The sequence below is a fragment of the Rhinopithecus roxellana genome, chromosome 17 (genome assembly GCF_007565055.1).
Source record: "Rhinopithecus roxellana isolate Shanxi Qingling chromosome 17, ASM756505v1, whole genome shotgun sequence".
NCBI classification, from domain to species: Eukaryota; Metazoa; Chordata; class Mammalia; order Primates; family Cercopithecidae; genus Rhinopithecus; species Rhinopithecus roxellana.
Window position 1 is genome coordinate 36,038,803 of NC_044565.1, and position 12,419 is coordinate 36,051,221.

The 12,419-nt window shown below is 40.4% G+C and overlaps 1 protein-coding gene across 2 annotated transcripts in view; it reads right to left on the bottom strand.

The window, feature by feature from the left end:
- Nucleotides 1-3,025: 3,025 nt before the first annotated feature.
- ACTR2 (actin related protein 2) overlaps nt 3,026-12,419 on the bottom strand; it is a 41,207-nt gene continuing 31,813 nt past the window's right edge. For both annotated transcript variants that reach the window (XM_030920703.1, XM_010355823.2), the window contains 2 exons: nt 9,150-9,282; nt 3,026-5,701 (listed from right to left, as the gene is read on the bottom strand). In XM_030920703.1, the coding sequence (XP_030776563.1) occupies nt 5,531-5,701; nt 9,150-9,282 (304 nt within the window). In that variant the 3' untranslated portion in view covers nt 3,026-5,530. The remainder of the gene's footprint in view (nt 5,702-9,149; nt 9,283-12,419) is intronic.

Below are 12,419 nucleotides of genomic sequence, written 5' to 3' on the forward strand. Positions count from 1 at the left end.
TTTTTTTTTGAGATGGAGTCTTGCTCTGTCGCCCAGGCTGGAGTGCAGTGTTGCGATCTCGGCTCACTGCAAGCTCCGCCTCTCAGGTTCATGCCATTCTCCTGCCTCAGCCTCCCAAGGAGCTGGGAGTACAGGCATGCGCCACCACACCCAGCTAATTTTGTATTTTTTAATAGAGGCAGGGTTTCTCCATTTTGGTCAGGCTGGTCTCGAACTCCGACCTCAGGTGATCCACCCGCCTCGGCCTCCCAAAGTGCTGGGATTACAGGCCTGAGCCACCGTGCCCGGCCATAATTACACTTTTATGCACAAAAAGTGTAATTTTAAGAATCCTTATCCTCGAGAGTTGAGGCCCTCTTTTTCAAACCCATGTTTAAGGAAGAGCAAATATGTTACTCACTGGAGTTTTCTTTTTACTGATTGTTTAAAGTGTTCATCAGGCAAAAGCTCCACTTGCTGTGAATGGCAAAGGGCACCGTTCTTAAAGGTCACCCTGGGCACAAGAATCACTCTGTAATACCTTTGTGGTCGCTTTCTGCACTTGCCAAACCCAAATCTTTGAACTGGTCCACGAAAATCTACTCAACATTCTCCAATTCTTCTATTCCTATGTCAAGTGTTTCATGGAAAATTATATGCAAAGTCTTTTCCAGTCTTTCCTTTTTCCTCTGGTGGGTGGGAGGAGTTGAGGGGGTAGATATAAAACCGACAGGAACTCCATTCTGCCAAAAGGAAGAGATAAATCATTTGAATTCCCCCTACTCAGATATTTTACATCTGCAGATAACGCAAACTGAGATACTTATAATAGGCAACAAGACTGCCAGTCTAGATAATTTGAACAAAAGTAACTATGGTCCAATAGCTCATTTCTTCCTAATTTCAAATGTTAAACAATACAGAGAAAGATGCTTTAAAATGGTTTAAAAATGTTATGTGAACACTTGAAATTTATGTAATAGCTGCCTTATTTTCACCTCCCATAAATTAAGTTTATTTCTATCCTGTGACTACAAGTTACTTCCAATATAATGGTTAAAGTCAGTAATTTTAGCCTTTTAGTTATATTCACACATGCAAACATGCTTTCCCAGGTACTACCCCTCACCTCCTCTACTTACCTCTGATGTAGCATTTTTCTTTTCTTTTTTTTTTGACACAGAGTCTCGCTCTGTCGCCCAGGCTGGAGTGTAGTGGCCGGATCCCGGCTCACTGCAAGCTCCGCCTCCCGGATTCACGCCATTCTCCTGCCTCAGCCTCCCGAGTAGCTGGGACTACAGGCGCCCGCCACCTCGCCTGGCTAGTTTTTTTTTTTTGTATTTTTTAGTAGAGACGGGGTTTCACCATGTTAGCCAGGATGGTCTCGATCTCCTGACCTCGTGATCCGCCCGTCTCGGCCTCCCAAAGTGCTGGGATTACAGGCTTGAGCCACCGCGCCCGGCCTGATGTAGCATTTTTCAGCCTTCAAAGAGGTCAGGGATTTTTGAGCCAGAGGAAAAAAGTATCCCAGTATTGTGTGTAGTTGGCCAATTAGTCCAAGGTTAGACAGCATGTTAAATACTGAGCTAGGCCGGGCGCGGTGGCTCAAGCCTGTAATCCCAGCACTTTGGGAGGCCGAGACGGGCGGATCACGAGGTCAGGAGATCGAGACCATCCTGGCTAACACAGTGAAACCCCGTCTCTACTAAAAAAAAATACAAAAAACTAGCCGGGCGAGGTGGCGGGCGCCTGTAGTCCCAGCTACTCGGGAGGCTGAGGCAGGAGAATGGCGTAAACCCGGGAGGCGGAGCTTGTAGTGAGCTGAGATCCGGCCACTGCACTCCAGCCTGGGTGACAGAGCGAGACTCCGTCTCAAAAAAAAAAAAAAAAAAAAAAAAAAAAAAAAAAAAAATACTGCGCTTAGCCGGGTGCAGTGGCTCACGCCTGTAATCCCAGCACTTTGGGAGGCCGAGGCGGACAGATCACCTGAGCTTGGGAGTTCGAGACCAGCCTGACCAACATGGAGAAACCCTGTCTCTACTAAAAACACAAAATTAGGCTGGTGGCACATGCCTGTAATCCCAGTTACTTGGGAGGATGAGGCAGGAGAATCACTTGAACCCGGGAGGCGGAGGCTGCAGTGAGCCGAGATTGTGCCATTGTGGTAAGCCGAGATCGTACCACTGTACTCTAGCCAGGCAACAAGAGTGAAACTCCGTCTCAAAAAAAAAAAAAAAAAAAAAAATTAAGTTTAGATCAATCCTCGAGTTTCTGCTTCACTTTAGTTGGCTACCCTCTTTGATGGTTCTAAATACAGTTAATAAACTCATTCAATTGTATAATGGTCAAAGTTTGTGGGTGGAAGAAAAAAATGAAGGGCATTGAGAGACATTCGTTCCATCAAGGGCACTATGCACTGCCTGGTATTTTCTTCCTCCATTACATATAGAGATAGCTGTCATCACATTCTTCTTCTGCAACTCAGAAGAAACTTGATGAAACACCAGAGACAACCTTGCGATGCCTAGAAGGACTCTGGCCCTGAAGCGGGCAATGAGGTTTGCACATACAAGTCCGTGAAGAAGGAAAGGCAAAAATACTCTCTAATCTCCAGCCATCATCCTCAAGGATAGTATAAAACAAGAAAAGGTCAGTTAAATGTATTTTCATCCTTCTTTCATTTTGTTCAATACGCCTAAAAGTCTGCAGATGAGTTAATATGTCCTTGAAAGAGGGCATGTGACACATAGGTCTCTTTAGCATTTCTAATTCTGTAAAAGCCACCTTAAATCTTTTGGGAGACAAAACAGTCTGTTGGAAGAAAACAGCCTCTGATGTAGCTATAAATCGCTCTTCTATTCTCTTATTTATAAAATCGTAACAGAAATAATGAGTTGTTTTGTCAATAATAGAACACTGACATGAACTTGACCTAACAACGAGCATAAAGCTGTCAATTCATCTTGCATTAACAAAAATAAAAATACGAATAAAAGAAAATGAAACAAGAGGAAAAACTATTAGAAAGAAATGACAAAATTCGAACTGACTTTGAAAAAATCTGATTTTATTTTCTGAATCAAAAAGAAGTATTTCATGTTAAATTTAGACTGTTTAGCTTTCCACTGATATCTCAAGATACTTTCCAGATATTAACAGTACTCAGAACTGTGTAAAAGTTAACAACCAATACCATGTTTTAAAGAAAAAAGTTTAATTGTAAGACTGACATCTTGGGAACATTACTAAATGTATTTCTAAGAAACCCTTCTCAAAGGTCAAAGTATTGACAATTCTGATTTAAAAATTTAAAATTTTTAATTACTGGAGATTTAAGTAACAATAGTTTCAAGAGCCAAGAATCAGATTGCTTTTTAAAACAGATTTTTTTTTTCCTGAGGGATTCACACTTGCCAACAACTCCAGTTAAATATAATAGTCCACCCAAATCCCAAATGTAAATGTATTATGTCACCTTGGAATAGTAACATTATAAAATGGGATTTCTAAATTATAATACATACACATAATATACCATTTTAACTGACACGTTTACCAGCAGAATTCTGAAATCAAAAACAACTTCTACATTCAAGGGACAAATGATAAATGCTCTTTCATTATTTTAAGAGTCCATTCCATTTTTTGTTGTTTTCTACTCCCAGATTTTAAAATGGACCAAGGGACCCAAGGCCAAGTCAATCCCATTTTCCTGAACCCAACTGCCAGTAGGTACTGGCCCTACATACGCGTCCTTTAACAAGCCCCATTCTCAAAAGGCTGGGGGTATTTGTATAAGAACTTATTCCAAAGTGGCTCTAAGATCCATGTTCCCAAGATCTAGTACGGGCTATTCATGTGTTCTGAGGCATGTCCAGCATGCAAGCAAACTTATCTGTTCAAATTGAGGTAAAACAGACAAAAAACACTTAATATTAACAGAAGCTACATAATTAAAACTAACCTTTTGCTGCTTATTTAAGCTAATTATGTATTCTTACAAAACAGAGACCCTCAAGTCAATAATTTCTTTTGATTTTAGTCACCCCCAAATTAAGCTTCTTCTTTCAAAGCCATTATTAGTTAAAAAGTTTTAAAATGAAGAAAAATATTTTTTTTCCAGAACTTGTATTTTGCAATTAGTGTGATGCAATTTCTTTTTATTTTTCAAACTTAGAAAGAACTCATGTATGGGTACTACTTGATATTTTTTTCAGATACCAAGGAATACCAACAGGATTCATAAATAGGATTTTCTGACACTGGCAGGAAAGTCTGCTAACGTTTACAAAATACCAAAGACTCTTCTTTCAAGCTTCAAAGATGGCTGAGAATTAACAGTTATGATTAGTTTTTCAGTGCAAATAAAAAATTTAAATCTTGATTTTTTTTGGTCAACATTTTAAACAGTCAAATTTTACTGTACTTTTCCAGGTTTCAAATCAAAACAAACAAACAAAACAAGTAATGAAAATTACCAATTGGCAACAAGTCCCGTATTTCAATGTTATTTTTAAACCACCAATTATAACCTACTGCCAGTAATTATTTGTAAGTACCTGCTTGTTTTAAGCACTGGTCAGTTACATAAAAGAATAATTTGCAAGAATGATACTTGGCAATGGGTTACTTTAATGCTTCTGGAATAAACAGAAGCATTAACAAAACACCAGATCTTAAGCACTTTTAAATCTGTAATTTGAATTACCAAAAAGATTTTTAAATGTTACTTTTCCATTGAAGGACTGTAGGGAGTCTAGTCCCAGCTAACATGGTTGATTTTAAAAAATAAATAAATCCCTAAGCCACATAGTAATGGAATACTACACTTGCTTTTTATATCATATGGAAACAGCTCCAGGCAGAGCACAAGTAGAAGAAAACCTGCCAAATCAAAGTACTGTAAATAAAGTTCCTCTATGTACTCCAGTGAGAAAACCTCAAAAATAAAAATCAGAAGACCACCCACTGTTACCCCTCCCCCCCAACAAAACCCACCCAAAACACTTTAGTTCTGAACCTAACATTTCCCTAAGATGTTCACAGGAGAAGCTTTAAGGTACTTAAAGCTGCAGCAGTATAGCTGAAAGCGCCACATTACAGAGGAAATGCCCTAAAGGGTTCAGCAGCTGCCCACCCATCCCGAACCACCCCCCATCCCAGTAATATGTAAAAGCTCCTGAAGTTTTTTTCTTATGCTAATAAAGGCATACCACCTAGTGTGCTAAAGACTACAACTAGCAGCATTAGAGCAGTAAAGTGAAAACAGGAAGCCTACAGGAATGATCTAAATGCCTACTTAGAAGAAACAAAGCAGCAGACAGGATCCTGAGCCCTCTAGTCTATGTAGGGAAGCAGTTGAATTAAACTGATTTACCCACATTAACAAAAATTTAACAAAGCTTCCCCAAGACACCAGAATAAAACTTGACCTTTCCAGTCAAAGGGCAGAGAGAGGCCTCTTCCATGTCCTGGAGTTGAATGAGTTCAAAGATTGGCAATAAAGGAAAAAAGAAAGCATTACGGGTGTGATGGGAACAAGCTTTGGAGTTTATCGAACAGTCACACCAAGTTTCTCCAGCACACGGACACCCTTTTCTTGGTACTCTTGTCGAGTCATCCAAAAGTTGTCTTTGTCTTTCATGATATCCGCTAGAACTGCACCACCCAGGAATACCATGTGCTTTCTGCGGGGTGGGTCTTCAATGCGGATCTTAAATTTCTAAAGGAGAAAGAAAGGATAATAAAATGGTACATGTGCACAGTGCTTTCTGCTTTATGAAAATGACTTTTAATATATGCTCTCGCTCAACCTTGCAACAGTCCTGTGATATAAGTAGAACGGTAGGATTTGGTACCTGAGGTACAGGAACGCTTAGTAATTTGCCCAAAGCTCATGTTTAGGAGACCACACATCCATCCCAGCATGCTTGGAACAGTCCTGATTGACACGTGGTGTCCCATCATTATTAACACCACCCCTTTTCATTCTTGAGTGTCCTAATTTGATCAGTAAATTACATGACTTAACACCCTACTGAGAGACCAAACATCAGAGATATAATTAGCGCAAATTTCCCATCCCCTGGCAGATGACCACTTGGAAAAGTCACTTTGCTATCAAACGAAGTCTGGATAAGAGGACTTGCATGACTTCTTAAAGGTCTAATACTGTTATGATTCTAGTCCAGTGCAACTGAGTAAAACTGAAGTTCTTTTCTTTTAAGCAAAGCTTACTTTCTATTGTCTCAAAATCAAATGAAATGTTTGTTCTTAAAATAAACAAGGCCAAATATGGTCAAAACAAATCATGGGGATGTTATGAGAAAATGAACACAGTAACCAAAATTAAAGACAATTGGGAAAAGTTTTATACTCTGTAGCTACTATTAAGTGTCTAGGAAGGACACACCCTCCTTATCTTTATGGCTGGTCAACACTGAAAGAGACCTTAAAATGACATAGCAAGTTTTTCATTTACAGTGTCACAATCCTGCAAAAAACACCCAATGTAACTATGTCATTCCAAATCATTTGTATATTTATGTCACATAAATGAACTGTAAGGGTTCTGAGAACTGTAAGGGTTTCCAAGATAAAGAAAAACATCAGTTTATTTACCAATTCTGAGACTATTTTAATTGTTCCTTTAGCTTTCTTGCTCTTAGGTAGGGGTCAGCAAATTTTTTTGGAAAGGGCCAGATACTTGAGGCTTTGCAGGTGTGACAAGCACCCAACCCCACATGTAGCTAAAAGGTGCCCACAGACAGTACGTGACAACAGGTAACATTATGTAAACAAATGGGCTTGGCTGTGTTCCAATAAAACTTAAAAAACAATAACAAAAACAAAAAAACAGTTTTGGCATAAGGGCTATAAATGCCCAGCTCTGCTCTAAGGGAAACTTAGCCCCTGAAGACGCTGCTTCTGTAAATATCTCAGCTGCTTACTGTTTCTCTCTCGCACACTACCTTAACCCTGGAGGTTTGGTAATATGAGTTCTTGCTCTTCATTGCTGCTTCTATCTTGCTCATCCCTAAAACTCCACAGCTCCAATGAAACTCATTCTATCAGATTATTCCATCTACCACTCCCTCCTTGCTGAACTCATGCACCTGCTCTCAAGCAGCTGAACAAGATAGGAAAGATAAAAAACATCTTGCTTCAATGTATCACTAACCTCAACTGAGCTTGCTGCTGCATGGTAATCCTATCACATTTCTCTATTCTCTCTTCCATTCTCCAAAACCACCATTTCAACCTCCTCCTCTAGTCTAAAACGCTACCATCCCTTCCCTCCTCTCAGTGCCTCCTAACTGGTCTATGCCCACCTTTGTTCCCTCTTCCCCTAAGAGTCTATTCAACACACCAGACTTAATGATCCCTTAAAAATATACATCAAGGGCCGGGCACGGTGGCTCAAGCCTGTAATCCCAGCACTTTGGGAGGCCGAGACGGGTGGATCACGAGGTCAGGAGATCGAGACCATCCTGACTAACACGGTGAAACCCCGTCTCTACTAAAAAATACAAAAAACTAGCCGGGCGAGGTGGCAGGCGCCTGTAGTCCCAGCTACTCGGGAGGCTGAGCCAGGAGAATGGCCTGAACCCGGGAGGCAGAACTTGCAGTGAGCTGAGATCCGGCCACTGCACTCCAGCCTGGGTGACAGAGCGAGACTCTGTCTCCAAAAAAAAAAAAAAAAAAAAAATATATATATATATATATATATATATATATACATCAGATCCTATCATTTCTCTGCTTAAACCGCCCCGGCACCCAAGACTTTCCATTTCACCAGGAGTCAAGCCAAACCCTTTACCATGGCTGAACAAGACCTGCCCTCCTGCTACCCTTCTGACCTCATATCCCACCTGTCCTCCTCCCTTGCTCACTCTGCTTCAGCCATACTGGCACATTCCCACCAACCTGGGGTTTTTGCATTGTTCCTGCCTGTAAGATTTTCCCCCCAGAGAGCTGCATGGCTCACTTCTCTCATGCTCAACTTAGGTCTCTGATCAAAAGTCACTTCACCCAGAAGGCCTTTCCTGATCACAGTTTATGAAGGAGCACACAACCTCTCCAACCACTAACATTTTCCAGCTCTTCACCTTACTTTTCTTCATATCACTTATTACCACTAATACATTATTTAGACTAAAAGCAAGGATTCTGTTTTCCTTGTTTTGTTTGTCCCCAGCACCTAGACCTATGTCTGGCACCCAGCAGTTCAAGAAATGTTTGCTGAATAAATGATCACCTGAGATCAATTATAAATTATATGTAAAACTCAATAAAATCAGAAAAATGAGTGAAGTACTTAGACAGCATGGCTCCCTTCCAGTCTGTTAATCTGTTTAATGTATGTGAGCCCATACTCAATTTAATTTCAACAATTTGAGTCATATATGAAAGATGTAACATACAGTACTCTGTAATACATAATCTCATTATCTAAAATAGTTGATCAAAGTGAGACAAAGCTCAGAGATTAACTCAGGATTAGGTAACTCTTGGTTGAGTATACAGCACACACTGTATACTTGACATAGTCCAGAGTTTGGTGGAAAAAACACACAAACCCATGCCAAAGAAACATCAACTATTACTAGTTAAAAAATTTCTTTCTACTGTACATACCAACAACTACCAATTAAAGTCTGTTTCAAGAGCTATGACAGTTACCGGGATGCAAAAAAATTTGAGACATGATGTTTTACAATCTGATGGAGGAGAGAAGACAACATATGTAACAAACAAAGTCAGAAATAGAAGACAGCCCAAGAGAAGTGCTAAAGGCTGACTGCATATCCAAAATAAGTTTAAAAAAAAAAAAAAAAAAAAGAACAAAACTCAAGTGGGGCATTTATTCCCCCATAGTACAGCAGGTTCTTCTTTTGCACAAAGAGGCGCCTCGGAGTTTGTGCTGGTTGTTACAGATGAACCAGAACTTTTGGCCCTGACCTCACTGCCTCCATCCATTGACTATAGAGGTGACCAGAGCTTATCTTGAACTATTTCCCTCTTCCTATCATTTCCAGGCTGCACTTGACTGCAGTAGGAATTTGTTTTGGAAGACGTCTTGCCCCCTCTGGTGGTTGTCAAGATTCACAAACTACTGTACAGTCTTTTAAAAGAATGTTAATAATAGTTGATTTACTAATACTTACAGAAAGTTTTTCCACATCACCCTTCAAAACTCGTTCTAAGTAAAGCTGTTTAAGTTCTCGTTCCAACCGTGATGGCAGGCCAGGATACATAGTAGACCCTCCAGAAAGCACAATGTGTTTGTAGAATTCAGATCTAGAAAGGCACCATGGTTATTCATTTGGAGTTTTAGGTTAGGAAAATGGTATCTCAGGGTTACTGTTACTTATGTCAGCCTCATGGGGTTGCTGGGAGAATTCAATAAAATTCCACATGTAAATCACAGGGCTGAATATTTGCTGTTATTACTACTGTGAAGTAATGATCCCTCTTTACATATAAAATCTTTTTATAATTTTGATGAAAATAAAATACTTCTAAAAGTATATAATACATTTTTTTTGTGTGAATGTAACTGAGACTTCTAATAATGACCAAGATTTACATTACAAACTTCTAGTACTTGGACTATGTTGTCACATGCTTCCCTAAAGCCACTGAAATGTGATGATTTACTATAATTAGCCCTACTCTACTTTAATCCAGAATTCCTGCTTTTTAATTTTTTTTTTTTTTTTTTTTTTTTTTTTTGAGGCGGAGTCTCGCTCTGTCGCCCAGACTGGAGTGCAGTGGCGCAATCTCGGCTCACTGCAAGCTCCGCCTCCCGGGTTCACGCCATTCTCCTGCCTCAGCCTCCTGAGTAGCTGGGACTACAGGCGCCCGCCACCTCGCCCGGCTAGTTTTTTGTATTTTTAGTAGAGACGGGGTTTCACCATGTTAGCCAGGATGGTCTCGATCTCCTGACCTCGTGATCCGCCCGTCTCGGCCTCCCAAAGTGCTGGGATTACAGGCTTGAGCCACCGCGCCCGGCCTTTAATTTTTTATTTATCTTTTGTAGTTTTCTCTTTTTTGTTCCTTTGCTTAGAGGCTGTCTGCTGTTATTTTTGGCTAGACTGATGTGTATGCTTCTTATAGCAGTACCCTCTTTTTTCCTTAAATATGCTGTTGTCTATGATATCAGATAATCCAATCTAAAAAGACTGCATATGTAGTAAAGGTAACAGAATCTGAGTGAGGGTCTGAGGAATAATACAAAGTTTGGGAGCTGATTTGCACCCATTTTGGCCTTATTCAACCTGGCTTCCAGGTTCTCAATGGCTAAAGCTACTGCAACTCCAACAAAGCATTGTTTCTGTATTTAATTGCCAAAGCAAGCCCGGTGAATGTCACATAAACTAAGCAGTTGAAATACAGATTCACGTGATAAGTACACATAAGCATTTACATGTACATTTTCAACATGCAGAACACATAAAACAAAATTTGAGTTGTTCCACTTTGCAATGCCAACTCTGTGGAGAAGGTACTGAATCTGACTCCATGCTTTGGGAACGTCAAAGCTCTAATCACCAACAACGGGCATGTACTTTTTTTTTTTTCTTTCTTTTTTTAATATACAGAGTCTCACTTTGTCGCCCGGGTTGGAGAGCACTGGCGTAATCTCGGCTCACTGCAACCTCTGCCTCCTGGGTTCAAGTGATTCTCCTGCCTCAGCCTCCCGACTAGCCGGGACTACAGGTGCCCGCCACTACACCCAGTTAATTTCTTGTATTTTTAGTAGAGACGGGTTTCACCATGTTGGCCAGGATGGTCTCGAACTTCTGACCTCGTGATTCGCCCGCCTCAGCCTCCCAAAGTGCTGGGATTACAGGCGTGAGCCACCGTGCCTGGCCGGCATATACTTTTAAATACAATTTTGCTGTGAATGAACATCAAATCAAAGGACAAAATAATCCCTATCACGAGAATTTACCACAATTATGAAGGCTAGATTCGATTTCTGATCATGTTCCACAAGGTTTATAGCTTGTTATAAGTCAACTGCTATTTTTATTAATTTCTATTACTATCCTGGCTCCAAAGCCATCCCATCAAAATTAATTAGGTGGCTTCAGGGTTACACAAACAAATAAATGCTTGCTGTACAAAATGCTTCTGGGTGAATTCCTCTATAACCTGAGTGTAGAGAAGGGATTTCTAATGATGACTCAAGCTCTAGCTGTAATAAAATATAAGACTATAAATCTTCTTATATGACTAAATAAAAACAAACTTTTGCATGGCCAAAACACTAAGAGCAATAGACAAACGGCAAACTGAGGAAATATCTGTAAAAGACATCAGAAAGCTAAAAGAAAACTTTTCAAAACTGGAAAAAAAAAAAAAAAAAAAAAAACCCAAAACTCCAAAATCTAAGACAAAAAAAGCCATGAACGATGTGCCAAAAAAAAAAAAAAAAAAAAAATTCAAAAATGTCCCTTAAGGCTGGGCGCGGTGGCTCACGCCTGTAATCCCAGCACTTTGGGAGGCTGAGGCGGACAGATCACGAGGTCAAGAGATCAGAGACCATCCTGGCCAACACGGTGAAACCCCGCCTCTACTAAAAATACATAAATTAGCTGGGTGTGATGGCACACACCTGTAGTCCCAGCTACTTGGGAGATTGAGGCAGAAGAATCGCTTTAACCCAGGAGGTAGAGGTTGCAGTGAGCTGAGATTGCACCACTGCACTTCTAGCCTGGTGACAGAGCAAGACTCTATCTCAAAAAAAAGTCCCTTAAATATATAAAAATGATATATATATATATATTATATATAATTTTTATAGTAACTTTGTTTTGTGGCGGTGGGGAGAGACAGGGTCTCACTGTCACCCAGGCTGCAGTGCAGTGGCACAATCGTGGCTCACTGCAGCCTCTACCTCTCAGGCTCAAGCGATCCTCCCACTTCAGCCTTCTGAGTAGCTAGGACTACAGGAGTACACCACCACCACACCTGGCTAATCTTTTTGAAAAAAATTTATGTAAAGACAAGATGTCCATATGTTGCCCAGGCTGGTCTTAAACTTCTGGGCTTAAGCACACCTCCTGCTCAGCCTCCCAAAGTGCTGCAATTACAGCCAGAAGCCACCACACCTGGCTTGACTTCACTCTTAATGAGAGAAATAAAAAGTAAAATTACACTGAAATAATGTCTCACTCATCAGACTGGTGGAAAGGATAAATGATGCAACTGCCAGAGAGGGAAATTTGGCAATATCTAACAAAAATACATGCATTTACATCAAACTAAGAAGTTTCTCTCAGCACTTTGGTAGGCTGAGGGGGTGGGGGTGGATCACTTGAGGCCAGGAGTTCAAGACCAGCCTGGTCAATATGGCAAAACCCCATCTCTACTAAAAAATACAAAAAAAAAAAAAAAAAAAAAAATGCTGGGCATGGTGGTGCATGCCT